Source organism: Pituophis catenifer, unplaced genomic scaffold (genome assembly GCF_029215685.1).
Source record: "Pituophis catenifer annectens isolate HBS135680 unplaced genomic scaffold, rPitCat1.0.hap2 SCAF_2, whole genome shotgun sequence".
Classification (NCBI taxonomy): Eukaryota; Metazoa; Chordata; class Lepidosauria; order Squamata; family Colubridae; genus Pituophis; species Pituophis catenifer.
Genome location: NW_027256882.1, coordinates 181,951,847 through 181,975,982, shown reverse-complemented (window position 1 = coordinate 181,975,982; position 24,136 = coordinate 181,951,847). Strand labels below are relative to the sequence as shown.

At 39.7% G+C, this 24,136-nt stretch overlaps 1 protein-coding gene across 3 annotated transcripts in view; it reads left to right on the top strand.

Annotated features, from left to right (window-relative positions):
* The window catches only part of PRKCSH (PRKCSH beta subunit of glucosidase II), a 51,079-nt gene extending 38,319 nt beyond the window's left edge, over nt 1–12,760 (top strand). For all 3 annotated transcript variants that reach the window (XM_070935264.1, XM_070935263.1, XM_070935262.1), the window contains 6 exons: nt 3,904–3,973; nt 7,919–8,008; nt 8,615–8,689; nt 10,006–10,105; nt 11,850–11,986; nt 12,211–12,760. In XM_070935264.1, coding sequence (XP_070791365.1) covers nt 3,904–3,973; nt 7,919–8,008; nt 8,615–8,689; nt 10,006–10,105; nt 11,850–11,981 — 467 coding nt within the window. In that variant the 3' untranslated portion in view covers nt 11,982–11,986; nt 12,211–12,760. The remainder of the gene's footprint in view (nt 1–3,903; nt 3,974–7,918; nt 8,009–8,614; nt 8,690–10,005; nt 10,106–11,849; nt 11,987–12,210) is intronic.
* Nucleotides 12,761–24,136: the final 11,376 nt, after the last annotated feature.

Below are 24,136 nucleotides of genomic sequence, written 5' to 3'. Positions count from 1 at the left end.
TGTATACTCTGCAACACTGGGACTATCGATGAGTCAACAGTGGGTCAAAGGAGTAGCAGAGATGACAGTTGCTCTTTAAAAATTATGATTTAAATCGATTTACTAGTGATTTAAATCATGATTTAAATTGTGATTTAAATCAACTCGATTTAAATCAAATCCACCCTGATTTTAGCTGACAGGTTTCTGCTAAATGGATCTGTAATCTAATACCACAACATTATTTCAGAAGTACATAATGGCACCTAAAAAACATGTTTTTTTTCGCATGGGGTGACTGTAAAGAACAAAGGTGCTGCAATTATCCAGTTTCTACAATAGTAACATATTGTTTGATTTCCTGGAATGTATTGTATTTAATGTTATTATTGGATTCTATTTACAAGTGGAACTGAAACAAATACAGCAGTTAGATTACTGAATAGGATGAGAATACTTCCTGTATGCTGGTTTTCAATTCATTTTGAAGCACCATTCAAAATATTTGTATTAGCTTTAACAGCTGGAATGTCTGAAGGATCACAATGTATGACTCTTCTCATATATTAAATCTGCTTCAGCTAATTTATCCAGTTCTTCCTGTCATCAAAAGTAACAGAAACTGATTTAAACTGCAGGGTTTTCAGTGATGGTGCCCCAATTTCAAACTACATTGAGAGGGAAGAACTTTCCCTAGACTTTCAGTCTAATGATGTTTTTGTTTGTTTACTGTGTTCCTTGATGATGATGTCATGTAGTTCATTCTTGTTTATTTACTGACAAAGTATAATTTCTCAAGTGCTGCATAGAGATAGCCTAATAAAGCTGTCTGCTTAAACCCACCTATAAGATAACAAGTATGGAATTTGTAAGGATTTGGGCAGGGAGAAGAAGAAAAGCCAATGAGATATAATTTCTTAAAGTAGTTAGAATACTATGTATTCAACTTAGAAAAATTATTTTAGATTTTAATTTTGCTGAGCCAAAATTTTGTTTGACTTGAAGAATATTCCATCAGATACCAATAATGCAGAAGTGAAATGAAGAAAACGTTAACCTGTAGTTGTAAGGTCAATACATTTCTTTGACTGCTAAAGCGCATCCCATTACTTTTCTCCATAGCTTCTTTCTCTTTTGTCAAGGGCAGAGGTGTCCAGAATTCCCCATGTTTCTCTTAACCTGTATCCCAAAAGTAAGGAATTTGACCACTGGTGAGCTCTTGATTTGCAATAAGAAGAAAATGGTCCTTTCACATAGTTATTAATAGGTTGAATCAGAGTAGCAAATCTATTATTTTCATCCCATGATCTAGTTTTCCCATCGCTTCTGATGGGAGGGGAGTGTCTGGCTCCCTCGGAAAGGGTTCGTAATCTTGGCGTCCTCGATTCACGGCTGTCCTTGGCGGACCATCTGACGGCTGTGACAAGGGGGGCTTTTGCACAGGTTTGCCTGCTGTGCCAGTTGCACCCTTTCCTAGACAGGGATGCCCTTTGTACAGTCACTCATGCTCTCATTATTTCTCGGCTGGATAACTGCAATGCCCTCTACACGGGGCTGCCCTTGGGGTGCACCCGGAGGCTCCAACTGGTCCAGAATGTGGCCGCGCAGGTAGTTACGGGTGCTTCCCATTACTCCCATATAACACTATTGTTGTGTGAGCTGCACTGGTTGCCGGTGGTCCTCCGGATCTGCTTCAAGGTGCTGGTGCTCACCTATAAAGCCCTTCATGGCATGGGCCCGGGGTACTTGCAGGATCACCTCCTACCGGCCTCCCACTGCCCAGTGCGCTCACATAGGACTGCCCTCCTCTGGGTCCCTTCGGCCAGACAGTGTCGGCTGGTGGCCCCCAGGTTGAGGGTGTTCTCTGTGGCCGCACCGACCCTCTGGAATGGTTTACCCACTGGGCTCTGGACGGCCCCCGACCTCTGCACCTTCTGTGCCGACCTAAAGACATGGCTTTTTCAACAAATTCCCTGATCTGCCATGTATTTTAATCTGGGGATTTGGGGTTTTAAATTGGATTGTACCATTTTAATTCTATTTATTGTTGGATTGTTTATTTTGTGAGCCGCCCCGAGTCTTTCGGGAGAAGGGTGGCATATAAATATGACAATAAATAAATAAATAAATAAATAAATAAATAAATAAATAAATAAATAAATAAATAAATAAATTTATTATGTCTTTTGTTCTTTGGACAAAAATCAGTGATGTGAAGAGAGGAAATTTAAATCATTTGTTTTTTTCTTTTTTGCTTGCATTTGAAACATGCAAAGCAGTTCCCAATGACCTTATGATGCTTGGAACTATGTCTTAACCATATAGTTTAAGGCTAGATCTAAAAGCATTAAGTTTGGAAAGGCTGAAGAGGAATAAACTTGCAAAGGAGATACTAACCACATAAGTGAATGATCTTGAATCAGATTTGCACATTCACCAAAATGACAGAGTTGAGTTCCCAGCTTCAGTTGTCCACTGTGAAATCTGTCCACTATGAAATGGGATGAATACTGCCTATTCTTCCAGCTAGCTATGATGCTTAACGTATTTTTCGGAGTATAAGACGCACCAGAGTATAAGACGCACCTACCTTTTTTGGTTGTTGTTTTTTTTTTAAGTTTTTTATTTTTTAGACAAACACACATACAAACATACAATGTATTTTCTTTGAACAGAGTGTTTGGCTGGTTCATAAATTTAAACAGTGTTTAGTCATTTCAATTAAATTTACAATTTCTATATTTCCTTTTTGCCATATTTATTCCTCATCTATTTTTTAAAAAAAGCCAATATTACCCTTCATCCTCATCTCTAATCTTAATCAAATTCAATTTTTCCCTTCTATATTATACCCCTTCCCATTGTCATCTATTTTTATATCCATCCTCACATTGGTTAATTATGTAATATTACAATTGTTTAATACAAATTCAACATTTTAATATAAATCAATTAGTTATATAACTATCTTTTTTGTATATTAATCAATATGAACATGAATATTCCAATTATTTCCATGCAATCCAATTTCTTACGAATCAATTAATTATATTTACCAATCATAATGAACCAAATAATTTCCCCCATATATTCCTCCAAACCACAACTTAACCATTTCTGCTTTCAACACAATATACAATTAATAGTATCTCAATTATTACAATTCCCTGGTTAAATAGAGCTTTTTTTCTTTTGTGTTTTAAAATCTTGAACTCTCCTCTTTTGCCCTAAATTTCCCATTGTTTGCACCTACTTTTTTTGGTGAGAAAAAAGAAAAAGAAATCTCTCTCTGCCTCATTTTGTTACGTTGCAGCAAAGAACCTGCTTTACTTTCAGTTTTGTTTTTTCAGCATAGCTAGGGAAAAAAAATCTGCTCCAGCACTTTTTGCAGCAAACAGGAGAGCCCTGCGCAAAACAGCTGAGAGCAAATCAGTTGAGAGTCGGGAGGCCGATCTAATCAACTTGTGCTAATTAACCTATGCTGAAGCTGAAAGGGGCTGTTTTTTCTTGCTCTTTGCTTGCAAGAAGGTAACTGCTGTGAGGCACAGGCCAAAGGGTGAGGGCCAGTGGGTGTGCAGGGCTACATTCAGTGTATAAGACGCACCTAAATTTTCACCCCCTTTTGGGGGGTAAAAAGGTGTGTCTTATACTCCAAAAAATACGGTAACTGGTTTAGATAGCAAGAAGAACAAATAACTGAAAATGGAAATGTGGCATCTTGAGGACTTGTTATGAAAATGTTTTTGGTTTTTGTCCATTCCCTTTCCCCTCCCCCACTAATGCTCTTTGTGAAATAGGAATACAGTATGGTGATTTAACCAGGCCCCAATACTACTGCTTAGAAGGGTATTATATGGAAAAGCAAATGCACATAATGATTTTATTCAATTTTTCAGCCAGTCATAATTTTTACCTGTCTTCCAGCTGCCCAAAAGGCCCGAGAACAATTTGAAGAAGTAGAGAAGTCCTTGAAAGAAATGGAGGAATCAATCAGGTAAGACTTTGGAGAGAAAAACTGTGACTGTTCAACTGGGTGGTGGCTTCTGTAAATACAAGCATGAATGTTGCTACTTTGGCCCATCTTTGTATGGGTTCCTGATGCATCTTAACCTCCTGGCAGTCAGTCCCTTAATAACAGATACCCATGTCTGCTCCAATGACACCCACCAACACAGGACCAGTCTTCTGACCCATTATGTTTTTGAGCAGTTCTGAATGTGGCAGTTTTCCCTATAGGTAATCTGGAAGCCCATCTTTTATTAGCTTCTGTCACATTGCTTCCCATTAGTTTCTGGCATTTATAGCTCCTGGCTGATTCCAGGAATCCAAAAGTAGATTGTCCATTTGCTTGTGGCCAACTGAGAAAGCCACTTTATTTTCATAATCTTTTCTAGAGATCCATTCATTTGTATTTCCATTCACCTATTCTTAATCTCGATGGGGAGGTGCCATTTTTTTAATCTGGGAACCTAGCAGGATGGTATTAGAAGGTTCATGGGCTTAAAATATTAACATGAATTCTATCCTGGGGGTGAATGGGTAAGCGAGTCTAAGAACATTAGAACAACAAACTAGCTTTTAAAAGTCCTCTCTTAGTCCTGATGGTCTCTATTATTTCTTGCTATCTTGATGTGTTTTAACTTGTATATTCCATTTGAATTTTCCATAAAGATGAAATGATTTGCTCTGGAGGGATGGGTGCTATTTTGTCATTCGACTCACATCTTTTTCTCCCCAGGTCTCAAGTGGGGGAGGGTAAAGGATGGAAGCCAGAAATAAATTTCAAGCTGTCTTCTATTGATTGCATACATAATTATTGCAGTAATCACACCACTCCTGAGCTCTTAGACTGGGAGGGTTGTTTCAGGGAGCAGATGGGAAACCTCGGCATGCTTAGTTTAGTTGACCCTGGTGACAGACACTTCATTTTTAGCTTTTGGGGGAGACTTAATTTGGGAGATTCTTCCTCCTCCTGAGAAACATAATACAAGATATATTGGATCCTCTGAATGCAGCCATTCTCGCTGTGCTTTTAATTTCAAAGCTCTTTCCCACTTTATCTTGAGAACAATTTTGTGTATGTTTAATCTGAATACAGATTTGTTCCAATTTAAATAGTGATCAACACAACCAGTCAGCCCTTTCTGGTTAATTTTTAAAAGTTTTCTTTACCCATACAACTATGTTGTATAATTTCTAGCAAAAATTCCACTGTGAGAGATGACTGTTTAGGTAAGTTTCTATAGTGAAATGTCACTGGAGAAGGATGGATCCTGTACATCAACTTTCTGTAATTTATATGCATCTTAAATATAATTGCCTCCAGCATAGGCTGTTGGGAGCCTCTCTTGCACAAATCATCCTTTCCTCATCATACCCTTGCAGATATTTATGTTTGGTGCCCAGTATATTTCCACTCAGAAATACATGGGCTCTTTAAGCCAAGAGATGCAGATTGCTTTGTCTCCATCAAAGGGTGGGGGTGTCTCCATTGCTGAATCTTAGTTGACCTAGATCTGTGAAGCACTTGGGGGTATGGACTTTCAGTTCCTGCAGTAGCAGTTTCTGTTTCTATAATTTGCATTCCCAAGTTTATAAAAAAGTCATATAAAAGCCACTGTTGCTTCCATTAGCAGTAGGCATTCATACCTAAGTCTCCTCCCCTACACAGAGAAAACTAGCATGTCAAGGAGAATACTAGGCTAGAATTCTTGTCCCTGAAGTTCTATTTAAATGTCAAAGATAAAATGGTTGAAGGAATTAAGGGAGAGCATTTTGTCATCTGAGGTAGTGCAAGTAAGATGCTGGATCATGACCTTGGGGAGAAAATGGCTTGCAATGGCAGGTGCAAAGCAAGAGCCTTAATTGAAGTCCTTTAAAATTGACTGTAGAGGGGGTGATTTCCATCTAGCCATAATTTAGCTGTAGCTGCAAGCACAGCCTACCCCTCCTCACCCCCTGGGAGGTCTCCGGTTTGGCCCATTAGGAAAGCTTTTAAGGGGACAGGAGGGGCACAGAGGATCCGTTAGCTAAGCATGCAGTTAATGGAAGCTGTGAGAAGCAGCTGAGACCTGTTTTGTTGGTGTCACTTTTCAAATCAATTTTTTTCTTTGGGGAATGAAAGACACCCTTCCCTATCCTCCCCCTGGAATTTGGATCCCTGGAACTCACTTTTTAGATTACCAGCCCTTTTTTCTTCAGATTTTACTGTTAGCCTCCCAGCACAGGCTTGCTCCTGTTTCCTAGGACAGGTGGGGCTGCTGCTGGCAGAGAGGTTGAAGCCTCTTCCCTCAAGTCTTGGTTAAAGAATCCATATGTGCACCAGGAGCATTTTCTTGCCAGCTTGGCTTGGGTGTATAATACAGCGGAATGGAAGGATACTGTATCAGGCTTCTGAAGAACGAAGAGCAGAATTAGTTTTGCCCAGGGAAGAGGAAAATGCCTTCCTGAAAGCTCTTTCCATCTGACTGGGGCCAAACATTAGCTAAGGGCAGGTCTTTCATCAGACAAAGAGCTTTGCATCCATCTGTGTGCCCGGGAGAGAGACCTGTAATTAGGGGTAGCCTTGGTGACAGGGCGGTAACCATGGGATTCAGCCTCCCCAACTTGCCTTCTTTCTGCTCTGTGGGGTCCCACGGGTCTGCACACAGATGATAAGGGCAAGAAACAAAGAAATCAGCTTCTTGACAAAGATCAGGCTATAAGATCTGAGCTGCTAAATAAATGAACTAATAAACAAACAAATAAATCCAGATGACCACCGCATGAAAGCAAAGAGATTCAGAAAAGCTCTACCTCCTTGTTGCCATCTAGAGATTGCCTGGAGTTTTACAATGCAGACAAGGTAGCCCTAAAGGGAGACTTTGAATAAAAAGAGCATTGATCATTGATGCAGGTAAAGCCTGCCTTTTACCATTCTGTTGGTGTTGGGGTGAGTGGGCAAAACCTATGTTCATGCTTGAGGCCCAATCATGGATGAACTGAAGAAGCTGCTGCTCAACTTAGTTCCCTCTCTGTGTATCTTAATGTTTTTATTTTTTATTTAATTTGATTTATATGCTGCCCTTCTCCGGAGACTCAGGGCGGCTTACAATGCGCTAAGCAATAGCCTTCATACTTTTGTATATTTATACAAAGTCAGCTTATTGCCCCCACAACTGGGTCCTCAATTTACCTACCTTAGAAAGGATGGAAGGCTGAGTCAACCTTGAGCCTTGGCGAGATTCGAACCTGCAGTAATTGCAGGCAGCTGTTCTTAATAACAGGGTGCTTTAGACCACTGTACTACCAAGGCTCAAATGTTGATGGCTGAACTCAGGGTGCTGCTCTTAAAAAGTTGTACCAATCAGAGTGGTCAGTACCCTAGGCAGATTGTGGATTTGGCTCAATTTGAGGCCCCTTCCCCCCAATTTGGTCAAATGCAGCAAGTTACAAGTGATCTTTTGCAGTTTTCATTTTTCTACTCCCCAATTGAGAGATGTCTTCTGCTTGCCTTTCATTTTTCTTCAAAATACACGTATTTCACAAAAGCTTTTCTTGATGGTGGCAATTCCCCCCCCCACTTCCTGTTCTTTGCCCTCCCCCCCTCCAGTTCCCCTGAGCCCATTCACATACTATGAATTCCCTCCCTAAAGCTGAAGTCTTCCAGGGGCTTATTTTCTTTCCTCTCCAGCTACTTTTGTTTTACTTTAAATAATTGGGTATCTATAAAGGTCGGCTACTCTCTGAATACAGCTTCAGCATTGTTTTGAAGGAGTCAGATATCAAGGAGAATTTATTTGGAAAGGATTTAGAACTGGGATTTTGGGGAAAAAATCATACCATATTGTGTTAAATGGGCCTACAAATATTCCATAGTTTAGCAATATGTCTTGTGATTTTTATGTAATCATTTTTTTCTTTAACAGTGTCTTTTCCTCTATTTTATGTGTTTTTCTAGGAATCTAGAGAAAGAAATTTCCTTTGATTTTGGTCCAAATGGAGAATTTTCTTACTTGTATGGCCAGTGCTATGAACTCAATACTAATGAGTAGGTCTTATTTCTTTATATTGAATTGTGTTTCTGTTGAGAGTGGTTTCAGTCTCCAGTTCAGCTACATTTGCATCTCTTTTGATTATATATTTCCCTCAAGCAATGCAGAATGTAGTAACTTTTTATCAGCTGCAGTTCTTCTGTAGTATAATAAATAGTTATTCATACGGGATTATTGAGTTGATTCAGTGCTCCTAACAGATCAAAGTATTTTGATGAAAATGAGATGCCCTATCTATACCCAGTCATATACAAAATTTGTTTCCTAGCTCTCACCAATTCTGGAAATGTTTGCAGGATACTCAACTCAAGGATGCAGCCTACCTGGTTATCTAGTAAAGCATTATAAAAGCAATTCACAACCTCAGTTTTATTGGCTTTTATTGGCAGTTGTTCTATGCAAATATTAACAGTGGCTAACTCCTGCTATTTGCCTAATTCTGAGATGGGGAAAGAAGAGAGTCCAAGGATTGCCTTTACTTAATGGACTAATAGCTAAAGGTGTTCATGCTCATAGAAGGGAATTTGCTTACTGTGAGAGATATGGAAATCATCACGCAAGGCATGATAATAATTTCTTTTGTGCTTTTTCCTTTTTTCTAGATATATTTATCGCCTCTGCCCCTTTAACAGAGTGTCTCAAAAACCTAAGCATGGCGGCTCAGAGACTAGCCTTGGGTAAGAGACTTTGATGCTGTTATACCCTTTGAGGATTGAGGGCATGGCACCCATGCTGCTCATAGCAACCAGAGGTCATTTGCTTCCTGAACTAAACTGAGAAGTGATCTTGTACAGCAGTCAAAAAGCTGAGCAATGAATTAGAAAGCCCCTAATTTAGGTTTTGCTTCTTTCCTGAAGTCCCTAAGTATATCAAACCCTAATCTAAGTGTACCAAACCGTGATCCTCCTTTCTTCCATAACCCAACCTTTGAAAAAGAAGGGTACAAGAGCCGTGGTGGCGCAGTGGTTAGAATGCAATTCTGCAGGCTACTCCTCCTGGCTGCCGGCTGCCAGCAGTTTGGCAGTTCAAGTCTCACTGGCTGAAGATTGACTCATCCTTCCATCCTTCCAAGATTGGTAGAATGAGGACTCAGATTGTTCCGGGCAATAGGCTGATACTGTGAACTGCTTAGAGAGGGCTGTAAACAGTAATGTGTTCCACTTACCTTCGCTACTGGTTCAGAATTGGGAGTGTGCATGTGCATGTGCATGTGCTTGCTTTGCTCACGCGCGGCACTTCTGCACATGCACAGAGTGTCTGTGATGACGTCTGGGCAGGTGGGCAGGGTCTCCTGCCGCCGCCACTACCGATTCGCCCGAACTGAGGCAAACCGGTAGAAACCCACCACTGGCTGTAAAAGCAATGTGAAGCGGTATATAAGTCTAAGTGCTATTTCTATTGCTATTGCTACACCTAATCTATTTTGGAAGGCAGTAGTAATAATTGTGTCAGGAGTCACATATTTAAAGCACAGATGACACTTTATATATTTGCCATGTATTCATTTTATGTATGCGTATTAAGAACATTTCCCTAATCTTCATTTAGTGAATGCCTTGAACAGTGTCCATTCACAGTTAACAATGGTGGTGAAAAAGTAACTTTGCGACCAAACTTTGCATTTACAATCTTTACAGATCTGTAAAGCAAAGGAAAGCTGAAGGAAGATTGCTAAAAGAGAATTACCTGTAGTATCAGGATTAAATTCTTCTCCATTAAACTGAAAAAGAGTCATTCACTAAACATGTTGTGAAACTTTTAAAATACTTAGCTTCAGGCTTTTCTATCTCTAAAAGGTTGTTTCTCATGACCCGACCTCTCTTGATAGAGGGAAGAACAGTGTGTATATGCATCCCAAATTTTCTTTTGGACTTTGAAATGGCTGACTTTAAGGTGGTTTTGAAATGAATTGTGCATGCTTTTCTTCATTGAACTTCCTGGATTAGGTTGGCAAGAGTTCATTGGTGCACTGACTACCTTTCTTTCTTTCTAGTACATGGGGATCCTGGGCTGGTTCAGATGATAACAAATTCAGCATCATGAAATATGAGCATGGCACAGGCTGTTGGCAGGGCCCCAATCGATCTACAACGGTGAGTTCTTTCAATGGGGCAAAATGGATACAGCTAATCTTTATGGAAAGCAAATAGTTGTAGTCTTGGAAGAATATTGACTTTCATAGACTTTAGAATTCTGAATTCCATCAAATGTTGTACTTCCAAGTGGGCCTATTAAAGGTCATCTCCAGATCCGATAGAGGAAAGGACTGTGTACGCTTGCAGTGAAGTAAGCATTAAATATGCTGCTGGAACATGGTGGAAAATGAGTGACTGTGTCTGGGCTGGCAGATATACAGAAAACCAGCTGGAAGGGTTGGACAGTGAAGATGGAAGTAGGGAGCATGTCTTCCTTGCATTAGTAATTGAAAAATTAAACAGATTAGGAGTTTTATTTGAAGTTCTGGATTGGACTGGTCTCCTGCTTGGGGATTATCCCTTCCTCCTTCCTTCATAGCAGTTTGGTGCAGCACAGATATATTTTTCTCTTTGTCAAAAGCTGAAATCAGCAATTTTGCTTGTTTGCTAATAGATTATGTGCTGTGTTGCAGTGGCTTATCCCTCGCCTACTGGAATGTGGGAGACAAATCCTCTTTTAGTGGGCAATTTTCATCTTGAGTTGTAAAGAGGTGGACATGGAACTTGTACATTTATAAAGTTCTGAGTATCACCTTGCTAAGAACATAAAAAGAACATGTCATGACAAAACTCAGCAAGTTATCTCTGTCACATGCTAGTTTTTGCTTCATGGACAAGCAGAGAGGTCTTTTGAAGACATATTTTCAAACCAACATACAACCCCTGATGTCTGAAATGGTGCAGGCTGGAAAAGCTGAACCTTTTTTTACATCCTTTCAGTATTGCTTGATGAAGATTTTGAACCAAGTAATTTTTCTGTATAAGAAATAATAAGAACTATACTGATAAGAATGGAGTCCTAGTGGACATTCACCTAAATATGAGCCAAATATGTAGCAGCAGCCAAAAAAGCTAATACAATCCTTGGTTGTATACATAGAGGCATAGATTCAAAATCAGCTGAAGTATTAGTACCACTTTATAAATCCTTAGTAAGACCACACCTGGAATACTGCATCCAGTTTTGGTCACTACATTACTAAAAAGATGTTGACACTTTGAAAAAAGTGCAAAGAAGAGGAACTAAGATGATTGAAGGCCTGGAGACAAAAACATATGAAAAACAGTTGGAGGATTTGGTTTTGGCTGGTCTAGAGAAAAGAAGGACTAGGGGGTGACATGATAGTAGTATTCCAGTATTTGGGGGACTGCCACAAATAAGGGGGGGGGGTGTCAGCTTATTTTCCAAGGCATCAGAGGGCAGGACAATAAACAATGGATGGAAACTAAAAAAGGAGAGGAGCAACCTGGAATTAAGGAGAAATTTCCTAACAATGAGAACAATTAACCAGTGGAACAGCTTGCCTTCAGATGTTGTGGGTGCTTCAAGTGGAATCTTAAATTTAATTTCAAATGTGTGCTGATAGTGTGAGGCTAGTTTACTTATTTAAATTTTTATCTCATCTTTACTATATACAACTCATGGCGGCAAGCATACCCAATACTCCTTCCTCCTCCTTTTTTCCCTATAACAACAACCCTGTGCGGTGAGTTGGGCTGAGTTAGAATGACTGGCCCAAAGATACCCAACCAGTCCTCATTATTACTACTGTCTGTAGTATCTTGTGGTATTCTCTCCTTTAATTGCTGGCTTCAATTACAGTAAGGCAATGGCATTTGCTCTGATTTTTCTCCTACTAAGGTGAAACTTTCATGTGGCAAGGAGACAATTATCACATCCACAACAGAGCCCAGCCGCTGTGAGTATTCAATGGAGTTTGTTACCCCAGCAGCTTGCCATGAGCCAAAAGATCTCGGCCACGATGAGCTCTGAGACAGGTGAGTTGTATCAGCTTAGACTCATATTCTTTGCTTAACAGCTGGGAGGAATCATGAAAGGACAAACATGTTTCAAATAATATTCATCTTCCTTCAAGGGCATTTGGGTGAATGTCACCTTTCAATATTAATCCCTTCAGTTCAAATATTGTATTAAAAAAGGATTGTTGTTGTTTCCATCTTTGTCTTCCTGACTCATTCTCCTGTGTACTACTTTCTTGCAGCTGTGTACAACCATCCCTGCCAGAGAAGCCAGATTCTAATTCATATGATTCCAGGCAATTTTATAAAATTCACCACACGGTTTGCCTCAAGATGTGCTCTTCATGAATTCCAACAGTTATTGTTACTCTTGCCCAGTGGACTTTGAGGCTTGAACTTTCATTTTTCCTGTCAGCTACTGGGACACAAGTCTTTTTCCAGTTGTGACCAAATATTGTCTGCCCTAAACACGTCCACTTAGGATTGCACAACTACCTGGGCCTTTTTTCTGCTGGCAGAAGGCTTCCTCCACTCCAAAATTTGATGCTTTTGTGAAGAAGGAGATGCATTTACTTCTTATTCATAGTGGAGAGACCTCAAAACTGTCTACCTGAAGCTTTTCCCTGCTGGCCTTTTTCTGAAAATCACTCAGTAGTGATTTTTCCACTGAGTCTGAAACTTTGGACAGGTGAAACAAGAAGAAGGGACAAAAATCACCACCTGTTTTTTATCTGCTGTTTTTCCTGGGGAAAAAAACCCCACATTCCCATCCAATAAAAAAAGAGTCCTTTCTGTCTTGTCTTTTTCTGTGAAATTGAAGGTGGGAAGTGAGCTGGGTTACATTAAAGAGCTATGGCCTAAGCAGGCCCTGTTTAGGCCAGCTGGTATCAGCTGTACAAACACATTGCCTCTCCCTCCCCTGAAATTGCCTAAAAGCATTAATGGGGATTGGGGACATGGGTTGCAGCCACAGACCAGCCTCTTCTCCGCCCACCCCCAGGGCCTTGGGGATGAAGACCTCCCCAGCTCTTCTGGGCTTCCTCTGTTGATAAAGAGGGATGGGGGGGGGAGGAAAAAGCTGGTGCCTTTCACCTGCTCTCCTTGATTGCTGTCGAAACCCAACCATTTCCATAACAAAACTGGAGGCTCTTTCTCTCCCAGCTCCATTGTTTTTCATCTGAACCCTTCTTCAAAAAAGCATCTGCTGCTTTCTGGGACTGGATGGGGAAGGGGTGGGGGGAGGAGGCAGGCAGCCTTCTCACAAAAGGCCCTCTGGTGATGAGGATTACATTTTACTGTATGCCTTCAGATCTCTGCTGGAATAGTGGGTTGGAAAGGAAGGAAATTCTGTTTTACTTTGAGCATATTGGATGATATTTGAGTGAGGAAAATGCTCTGTCATTTCTTAGGTTATGTGGCATTTCCTACTAATGGGGAGGGCAGCCATTAAATTGAAAGAACTGATGTCAAACAATGTCAAAAGGCAGACGACTAGGTGTCCTCCAGATATTTTGAAACTTTTTCTGCCCTAGCTAGCAAGGCAAGTAATAGGGGATTACATATCTGAAAGGTATCAGCAGGTTTAGATATGACTTACGTATATGAGTTCATTTGAACCAGTTTCTGATTAGCAGAGAATGGTAAGGCTCCTACAAATGATATTTGGGAGGTATTTCTTCCCAGAAATGTGTGAGTTCTACATCCCTTCAGATAGGCAAGGGGTAAAGCTTAAATTACCATCTCTGAGGGCTGCTTTATTACTTTAGTATTTGAGAAAATAAGAGGATAATCCTTGGTTGCCAAAATGAGATGTTTATAATAGGAAGACATATTTCTGTAGCTGGAAGAACCACTATCCCTGATCCAGGATACAGATATTTTTATCGTATCACCAATGCTACTAGAACACCAGGTTTACTTTACAACAGAGATATTTGGATTGTGTGACACCATCGGGTCTTCCCATTGTTTTAACCAGGATTTGTGAATTTAACTCAGTGTTGTGGTTTTTATATAATACACCAAACTCACTGATCAGTTTGCACATTTTTTTTCTTGTGCCTTTGAATCAGACTTTATTCCTGGTGGCTGCCTGGACAAGTCTCTGCAAATTTCTTGGTAATATTTTGGAAGTGTCTGCCCTTGCCTGCTTTCTCAGACTGAGTGACTAGCCCAGGATCACCCCTGCTGGATTTGTATCTAATGTGAGACTCGAACTAAGTCACCCAGTTTATAGCCTGATGCCTTAACCACACTGGCACTTTTGAGCTCCATCCTTAAGAATGCTCTTTACTGATGTCCAGCAGGTCTCCTTGCTTCCCTCTTAAAAAGATGCCTGTACTATCCCAGGCATCATAGGATGCCTGAATTTCCTCTCAGTGAGCAGAGTGCTCCACAGGGACAGCCAATGTTTCTCCTTCTCCACCCTTTTCTCTTTCCAATTCTGAGGATGCATTACATCTGCTAATCTACTCTGATCTGGAATAAAATAGCAACCTTGGTCTAAATTATTTAATAGCAAAAATGAGCGAAGTAGCAAAGTTTGAGGCTTGTGGAGGCAGAAATTTCAGAGGAAAGCAATGTTAACAGAATTGCTGTGACTGGGGAGCCAGACAGTCGCAGACTGAGAACCAGTCTTAAATTTTAGCCAAGTTTGCTGTTTGTGATATAGTAGATACTTTTCCACACCTGCTTACATTTGCAGCCCTGGAATAACCGCAGGCTCTGATGTAGTTCTGTGTATTAAGCAAGCCATTATTTGTTGTTAGTTTTCAAGCGTAGAGGGTAAACCCCAGAAAGCACACAATTTATTTTTCTGTTCCAAGTAAAAGTAAGGGGCAATCTGCACAGGTCAGTGCTGTTTGGAAGTACAAATCCATGGAGGTTCCTGGAATTCTCTTCAATACAAGACACAGACTCTCATAAGATTCTGAACTTTTTATTTTCTGGCATGAAAAGTACAAATAATTAAACAATTCCATGTAAAAGTTTCATACAGCCACCGTGCCTGAAATCCCAGTAATAAATAGTCTAAACTAAATGCAAAGTGTCATTTTTATTTTTATTTTTTACAATTTTTAAACCTTTCCCACATCAACTGACTCTCATTTTTTTTAAATATATTTTTAAAAACTGTCCCAATCCATGTGAAGCTTCAAGGAGCTCTGGGGGCAGGTACTCCAGACCTATCCTTTTCTCCCCTGAGCCCTGCCATACCCCATGACTAAATACATTGGTGGGAGGCTAAGGGGCATGTAAAAGTTATTAGGAACTCTCCATGACAACAGACAATTCTTTTAACCCTCTGCTACCTTCAATGTTGCACCCTGACCCACCACTGGCAAACAGTAAGGACATCTCATGAGCCCTTCTTGCTCTGATGCCACCAGGCAAAGTGCTTTAATTTCCTCCCTGCCCTCATTCAATCCTTAAACAAGCCACTTCACTTCTTAGTAAACTTACACTAGCACTTATTGCTACTTGAAAAAATACACTTGAAAAGGCTAGATTGCTGTAGCTGTTTGGTAATCAACAGATCCTAAAAGAGAATTTTGTTTGCCACTAAATGCCCTTGTTGCAATGCAGGATAAAGTTACAGGATTAGACATTTAGTAGGATCTGACCAAAGGCAAAGCAGGCGGTTCACGCAGCTGAAACTGGTGGCAAAGCTCCTGCTATTAGTAGCTGTGAATGCCAGTTATGCAGCTTGACTTGGTGGCTCCAGTTCATAACAGCTCTTTAAGCACAGAAGTAATTTCAAGGGATGGCAAAGAAATCTTTAAAAGGCTGTGTTTTGTTTATGTCGATATCCATTTCACATCTTCCTTGTTTTCAAGGTCTAGCCTTAGGTATTGAGGCATCTTGAAAAATGGGGACAAGGCAAGTGCTCTACTGCTGTGATGTTATTTCTGAGAACAACCCGAAAATACCATGCCTCATTTGTGCCAAGTCTTAAAAGAGGCGACCGTTCCTATTCTGATCATCTCTAAGGCACCAGACATAGAGGATTAGTCTTAGCCATTCCCTTCTGAGTCTGGTTAGTTGCATAAATGGCTATTGCTTGAGGTACACTGAGAAACACTATCCTTTCTTGAATGAGAACGCAGTTATGGTTGTAATGCACATTTTTATAATAAAAATCCTTTTGTAAAGTACCCCCTGCTATGCAGCACCTGTTTTATGTGCCATTCTTCAGTAGTCTGTTGTCCAGATGAAAAGCAAAAAGGTTTCCATTGTTACACATTAAAAATTGGCATTATGATAACATAAAGCAGGTCTGTGTTTGCTATCTATATGGCACAGCAGATTTCATGCTAAACAGTGACTAGCATTTCTGCACATGCGCTAATTAGAACACGTGCCATGAATCAGCTATGGCCATTTCTCACTAAGTGGAGAGCATGCCTAAGCCTATTCATCACATTGGATGGCTGCAGAGCCTGGGCAGGAATTGAGCTTCCAGATGAATTCTTGACAGCCTGACCAACTACTGTATCAAGGATAGTGGGAGTGTCCAACATCTGCAGGAAGGGCTGTTCTGCAGAGCCTTTTGTGGAGCAGCGCAGCGGCTTCAAAAGGTGGTGGCTTATGTTTGGGGGCACAGTAAGTTTCCAGAGTGCCAATTATTTCTTTAACCAAACCATTAGCTTTTCTGTCCTATCTGAATGCAAAGCAGCCACAATTTAGGATTTGCAGAAGCCAGCATTTGTAAGTGGCTTTGTCAAATAATACTTTTAACAGTAACCCATCTGATTCAGACATACTAACAATCCTGTCATTTGGCTGAAAAGTCGAATAAGTGGTCCTTAACTGAATTCTGAGTTGAGTTCTCCAGAAGACTGAAGTGGTTTAGTTGTAAGAAATAACTATTAGTAAATATGTTTTTAATCAGCCATGAAACTGACTAAGTGGAGGAGAAAAATGCATTCTTACAGCCCACTTTCTAGTTAAAAACAAGGAATATGATATTGTATCCTTTGTTTTGAGGGCTTTATTATGCAAACTTTCAAATCTGTTTTAATGGGGGTAAACATCCAACTTTTTTTTTATTTCAGCAATTAGGAAATCTACTTTTAACTATTGGAACACTGTTTACAGGAAAGAAAAGTTTTTTTTTTTTCTCAAGCCACATAACTCTTTAGAATGGAATAGTTTCTCAGTAAATCTCAGTGTTGATAAGAATATGGTACCAAGTTAGACAACCTATTTTTGGTCTTTTTTTTTTTGTTTTGTTAGAGGATTATCTTTAAATCACGGACATCATCCGTTTAGAAAAAATATAGCATGGCTTCCAAGGCCTTTTGCACTTTTTTTCAAAATCTGGACTGATACAGATTCTCTTTGCCTTGGAAACATATGAGACCTTGACTACTTTGGCCACATACCCCATTTCCTGCACATAAAGCAGATGCCCAAAGGGGTCTTTTCCATGCCTGGGGTTCCCACCCCCTTAATTATTGCATGATTCTAAATCATCCATGTGGCAGGGAAGAAATCAAAATAAGCTGGAAAGATTGATTTTCAATGTGTTTCTCTTTGTTCAGAATAATTTAGTGTAACTCTTTTCTCAAATTGTTACCTGGGACTTTAGCAAAACAGTTGCATTGATTCCAATAATAGGGACCATACATGGCAGCTAAGAACTGTTTGTATGCTTCAAGTACCCTTAATGAGCGGCCTAGCATTTTGAAAAATCACTTACTACATTATCCATAAGGAGGAAATGCATGTTTAAAATTATTTCAGTTCTACTCTTCATATGCAAAGTATTGTGAATTCAATAGGACTTTTCCCCAGGTAAATATCTACAAAATTTAACACAAGGTGCTATCCATGTCATCTAACCAAAACAAATTTCCCTTTGTGCTTAAGGATCTCAGTGAATCAGAGCCAGAAAAGGTTAGGAATGTCCTTTACATTAAAAAAAAAAATCAGTTGCCTGTGATGCTTACTTAAAATATTTAAAATAAAAAAGCAAATTGTCACTGAAATAATTGTTGTTAACATGTGGGAGGGATGCTGAGTGGCAGCATGTGAAGGCCAGAGGGTACAGAATACAAGAATAGAAAAAATGACAAGCTACACGTTCCCTTCCCACCCACCCCATAACCTTCTAATAGAATGAACTCAAAATGTGTTTTTTTCCAACAAGACAACAAAACAAACTTGTCTATAGATTTTGCTGTATATGCCACATTAGTAGGTTGTTTTTAAAATGTTTACCTCTGTGCACTTTGCCCTGGTGGAGAGCCTGTCATTTAAGCTTTTAGTATTGTTTCAATTTTGTTTGTTATTTAATAAATAAATAAGGAATAATTATTTTCAGCAAATTAAAAATATTTCCCTTTTAACTTGCAACTCTGATGAGAACATAAATATACACAAATGTATTCTTACAAGGCAGTAATAAATATTTAAGTTAACAATAAGTTAAAACTACAAGAAGCTAAAATTCGCAAAAAGATACAAGAGTTAATGGTGCCAGTTTTTTTTGTTCTTTTTCTCATTTTATCGCAAACAGAAGCTGCCACAGACTCTTACAAAACACAAGTGAACACATTTATTGTCAAAAAATCAAGAAATCCTAAACTAATTTCTAAATCATTAAACAATTAAAACTCGAACTAATGCTAAAATGTTTAATTATCATAAGTTCGTCTTTTAAATGTTGTTCATTTTTTTCCATTTTTCCTTTGAGAGCAAACGAAAATAAAGTCCCTTGCTCGAGTGCTATCGATGACTCATTGTTTTTAGCCAACCAAAATAAATAAATAAATAAAAATGGAAATTAGGTCATGTGCATTTTCAGGATGTGTTTGTTAACAGAGATCCAAAGAGATGCCTTGGGAAAGGCAACCACAATTTCATCCCCTTTTACAATTAGATTTTAAGAGAAATTCTCATTCCCTTCAGCATGTGGGAAGGAAGAAGGGGAAAGGAAGGTAAACCTGGGTGTCACTGGAGTATAACCTGTACAAATAGATTCATCCCACTTCAAGGCTCCAATCTAAAGGGAGATGGCCATAAACATAAACAGTTTTTTAAGCAGCAGCCCTACAGAGAAACAATTTGACATTTTAAAAAATCTTTCTGGGTTCTTTTGGCTTAATTTGAGAAACAGGGTGATCCTTCTGAAGAAATGGTTAAAACTCCAACAAAAGTATTTATTCAGCATTTATGGCAGCCAGGCAGGCTAAAAACTCAAAATTTTCAGCTTCCTGCTTTTAAACAAACAAACAGAAGCTGGCTAACATTACAGAGCACTGTTCTGAGAAAAAGCCCTGGCCTGTATCCTTACCCTCTGCTTTTCTTCCTCACCTACCTACCGACAGCCAAGGTTGAAAAATGGTTTGTTGACAGCAAGGAAGAAAAGTTTCACTTCTGCCCCTTGACATCTAGCTTGCCACAGCACTTTGTTATCGCAGGAAAACTTGCATACTATAGGATGACACCCTCCAGCATTTGTCTTAATTTATTATGAGGTCACTGAGAATACATTCAGCACGAGGACCTACCAGGAAAGCATCCTCCAACCCAAGGATCATAAGACAAAGGCCAGGTGGTAAGTATTGAAGCAGCCCATTTTTTTTCTTTTTTTAAAAAAACAACCTTTGCATCATTCTGACTTTCTATTAAAAAGCATCACCCCACACAGAACAATTAAAAGGTAGGGGTGGGGCGAGTTTGTTTTAGCTTCACCCTGACAAAAGAGTTTTAGGTTAATGAGATAGAGACAAGAATGGCCTTCTGGACAGGAGTCTCTGTTCAAAGCTCTACAGGGTTAGCTTGGTCTGTTAAAAAAAAAGAAAAAGGAGTGTCATTAGAGACAATCCCTTCATTAATTTTGGGGAATCATCCCTTGCCAGGAAGTGATATTGGGAAGAAGTTTATCATTTGTGATAGTGATTCATCTTCAAATAACTGAAAGCAAGACTAGAACGGGAGGCTACTTGGAAGATTTAGGCTTCCATAATATGAATCTATTTTAAAATCCCGTTGGATAGATTTGTGGGCACACTACCACTCCAGCCATGTTTTTGCAGGTAGACATTAGTGCCAAGGATCCAAGGTGCATGCGTTTTGACTGGCAGATTCTGAAAGTGTGATACTCTGGTGTTTTCAGGAAAAGGATCCACACAGCAGGAACTCATAGCTACATTATTGGCTGCCCCAAAATCTTAGCTAGGTCAGTATGTTTGCCATGGATGGATGGTATGGATATAGGATTGCTGCCTCTCTTCCCCACATCTGCCCATACATGCACATACACACCCAGATGTCTATGTGGTCCAGTATCAAAGTACAGAGGAGCGCACATGCCGTCAGGTTAAAATTAGAGAAAGAAAATCAGGCTGAAAGCTAGATGTCTGACAAGAAGACATGAAGCGTGTCTTTGGCAAGGACCAGAAAGGTAGTCTTAAGTAGCCCACCTAACTGTGAGATAAGCACAAGGTAATCATGCTGGCCTGTACTATAACCAGCAGCCCATGCTGCCTCAGACTGCAAAAAAGACCAAGAGCCCAAGCAGGAGTGTTCATCTCAAAGGACTAGAAGATTTATTGCTGCCACGAAGAAAAGAGAAGTCCCCTGAGAGAAATCTTAAAGCATGGGAATCACAAGGCCTTCTTATGGTCTGATTGCTCCACAATTGCTTTACAGCATAGAAGAGAAATTGGATCCCTTCATCTAAGAGTCCTGCACATCAGCTAGCATTGGGTGGGCATCAGAGCAAAGTCTCAGTTGTAGTAGTCCATGATGCTAAAGTGCAGTGTTGCTTACAGAGATGATTGGCATTGAGGAATATATTCTTTCTTGGGGATGATCAGCCACTACATAGTGGCTCTAAATCTAGTTGAAGGTGTGCACCGTTTCAGAGCTGGGGATTGTGTTTGGTTAATTTGGATAGAAGGAAATATTAATTTAAGTGGGATGGAAACCTAAAAAGATTATAAAATTCTAGCTAAAATGGGAATATTTTAGTAGTTAGTTAAGATCCTTAGATTTTACCACTGTCTGCATCACAACCTGCTAATAATTCATTTGGGAAGTGCAAGGAACAACGAACTATGCCTTTTACTGAACATGCTGCATCACTATGTCTTCTCACATCAGCATTTTCTTCCTTTCCTATACAAACGGCAGTAGACCTGGGAATTATTTTGAGCCCCCTTCCCCAGACAAGCAAGAAAGGTTCTATTGTGGGAAGGGGTTTACATTCAGCAAGCAAAATAAATGTGGGTGTTAAAAGAGACAACCAAATCTATGTTAAAGTCCGAATTTCAGTCCGAAAGTTCAAAAGTTAGAATTAGTCTGGGGTTGCAATAGTGTGTCTGGAAAGGGCAAGTGGCAAACATTCCACTGAGATCTATTCAAACTGTATGGAAAGAGACAGGTGGGTTAGAAAGAAAGCAGTGCCTTCTAGCAAACAGCCCTTCCTTTCAAGATAAGGTAATTTGGGAAAGAATCCCACAACGTCCCAGAACCAAACTGACCTGCTGTAGCTATGCTCATCTGAAGGAGTAGGTCAGCTCTTTCAGATGAGCATAGCTACCTCACTGCCATCCTATTGTCCAGAAGGGTCCTTGGTTGCTTTTTTAGGGCAGCCATGCCCCACATTTAGAAGTAGGACCCTCTTTATGCTTAAAATGGTAGGGAATCCAACCTTAGTAAGCTAAATTTATTCCACAGAAACTTCCCAAATTCTCTCTGGCTCTATCTTGCAGTTGTATATTAAGCACAATCTCTGCATGGTATCCTCACCCTAACAAGTTTTGCTTGTTTTCTCCTTTATCAGGTACTGTTAACAGTATTGAACCACCCATTTCTTCCCCTCACTGTTGATGGGGACTTCCAGGTCAGTTCTGGATTCCAGAGTTCAGTTGCAGCAGAAGGAGCAGCTGACTTCTGTGCCCTGGTCAGAAAGAGAGCAATGCCTTCTAAAGAGATTGTGCATATGGAGACAGAAATCAGGGTCTGTGCATAAACTGCATTTCCTGGTTTGGGAGAGTTTTTAACCTTGCTGAATAATTTTGTAATACCTGTAGAAAATATTTTTGAAAAAGAAAGCTATGGAAGTTGATGCGAGTAAAAGCAGTGGTTATATGATGAAGCACGCAGTTTTTATTTTTGAAACTTTTGTCAGTTTTCTGTCCTTTTGGTTTTTGGGATAGCGAGATAATGGTGGTGCTGAAAATCTACTAATACAATCAAGTTATTATAGCCCTCTACCCCCTCCTCACCTCCCACAAGAAAAAAATGCAAAGGGAAAAAAGGAACAGAAAGAAAAGGAGAATAAAAGGAGTTGTCTCCATTTCCTGACTTTGATAGTTGGGACAAAATCACCTAAAATCTTTGGGACCTGAGACACAAAGTGTTGCTTTTGCACAAGAATCTGAAGGTCTTTCCAGGCAACTCACCCCCCACCCCCAATACACAGTTTAAAACATGCACTTGATGCTCAGTTGTTTTAAATGGTGTAGACAGATTTTTGCAATGCTCCCTATTTGAGGAAAATGCCTTGTTTCCACATCTTCCCATTACTGTTGAGAAAATGTTGAGTAGGGAGACAGCTACTTTTTCTGGGCTTGTGTCCATGACACCTGGTTTGAAGAACCTGATTTTCTTCTGGTGTCCATCCCTCTGCTTTTTAATTGGTAGGGTTTTGTAACTTTTTAAAGTGTCTCATTTGTTGTGTGCTGCCCTATAAATCATGGGATACTGACCCACTCTATGTTGGTCTAAGATATCCTACATATAGAAGACAACTCAGCCCCACCTCTGAGCTGCCCTACTTTTTACTAAGCGGGGTGGAATGGACCAAGAGGAAGATGCTGGTTTTGGGATGGACCCTTTCTAACTTGAACTAGAAAAGCCAACAGTCCTTGGCTATCCTGCCCCCACTCTGCCAACAACACAGTTTACAGCAATACTAACACTCCTATCCTAATTCCGTGCATGGGGAGTGATGCCAAAGATTTGCTAGCAATCTCTGTAGGTGTGTGGTATCTTTGTTAATTGTTTGAAAAGGCCCACTGGAAGGAATGATTGGACCATGCACAGCAATCGCACTTAGTGGCTTGTTTGTTTCCCCCCCCCTTTGGAATTTGTTATTGTGACTGTGTATGAAGTTCAAGAATCCCAGTAAAAATTTCCAGCAAGGTCTCTTTTCCTTTTTTATAAAAATAGATTTTTAAAATCTTTTTTAAAATTTTTGTTGGGTTTTCTTCTTTGTTTCAGTTTCACCTTTTAAAATTTATGATTTTCCCCTTGTTTGGTCACTTATTTGTTTTAAAAGAGAAAGGAAGACCTCAGCCATACTAACCATCTTCCCTTTGCCCAAAACATCTTTCAATCTACTCAGTTGTCAATGATCACAACTCTGGGGCTGATTTCCTTCCCCTGTGCTTGGTTCTATAAATTCTTCATGAAATATCAGTTTACAACAAAAGAAAAACATTTCATCTTGGGGAAGAAGAAAAGAAGAAAAATAAAATATTTAACTTACTGCTCCATAACGTCTCAAATAGCAAGTCCCTACTTCTGACCCGTAAGAAACTTATCTAGTCCTTACAACCTGATTAGAAGCCATAAAGACTCTAGAAATCTTGGACTTTGTGCCAAATTCTTGACTGCCCTTTTTTACATCACTCTGGCCCAAACTTTCATTTCAATGTAAAGTAGTTAAATAAATAAGCAAATATTCAAAACCTGGTCAGCAAATTTTACAGCATACAAGTGTAAAATGGTTCTTCTTTTCCCAGGGAATGAGTTTTCTCTGGAATCAAATAGGAAGTACCCTCTTTTCAGACATAAAAGGTTAGATTTATTTTCCCAAATATGGCATCATTCTAATTAGGGGCCAAGGTAAACAGTGGGATTAAGAACCTGTATCACTAACATATTAGACCAACAGATGAGATGAGTGCAATCTCCTCCAACCACATTTGTTCTTTTTCTTTCTTTCTTTTTGCATTGTAAGAGAACAAAGGTGGTGAGCTGAATCTTTTTAATTCCTCCCCCTCGGCTAGCTCAGAGTAACAGTCATGACCTTCTTGGATTTGTTGGTTCACAATGTTTTAACATGAAGGGGACATTTCTATCACACCTTACTGGGAGTGTTTTTTTCATCCTCCAGGGTCAGAAAAACTGTCCACCAAAGAAACCATACAG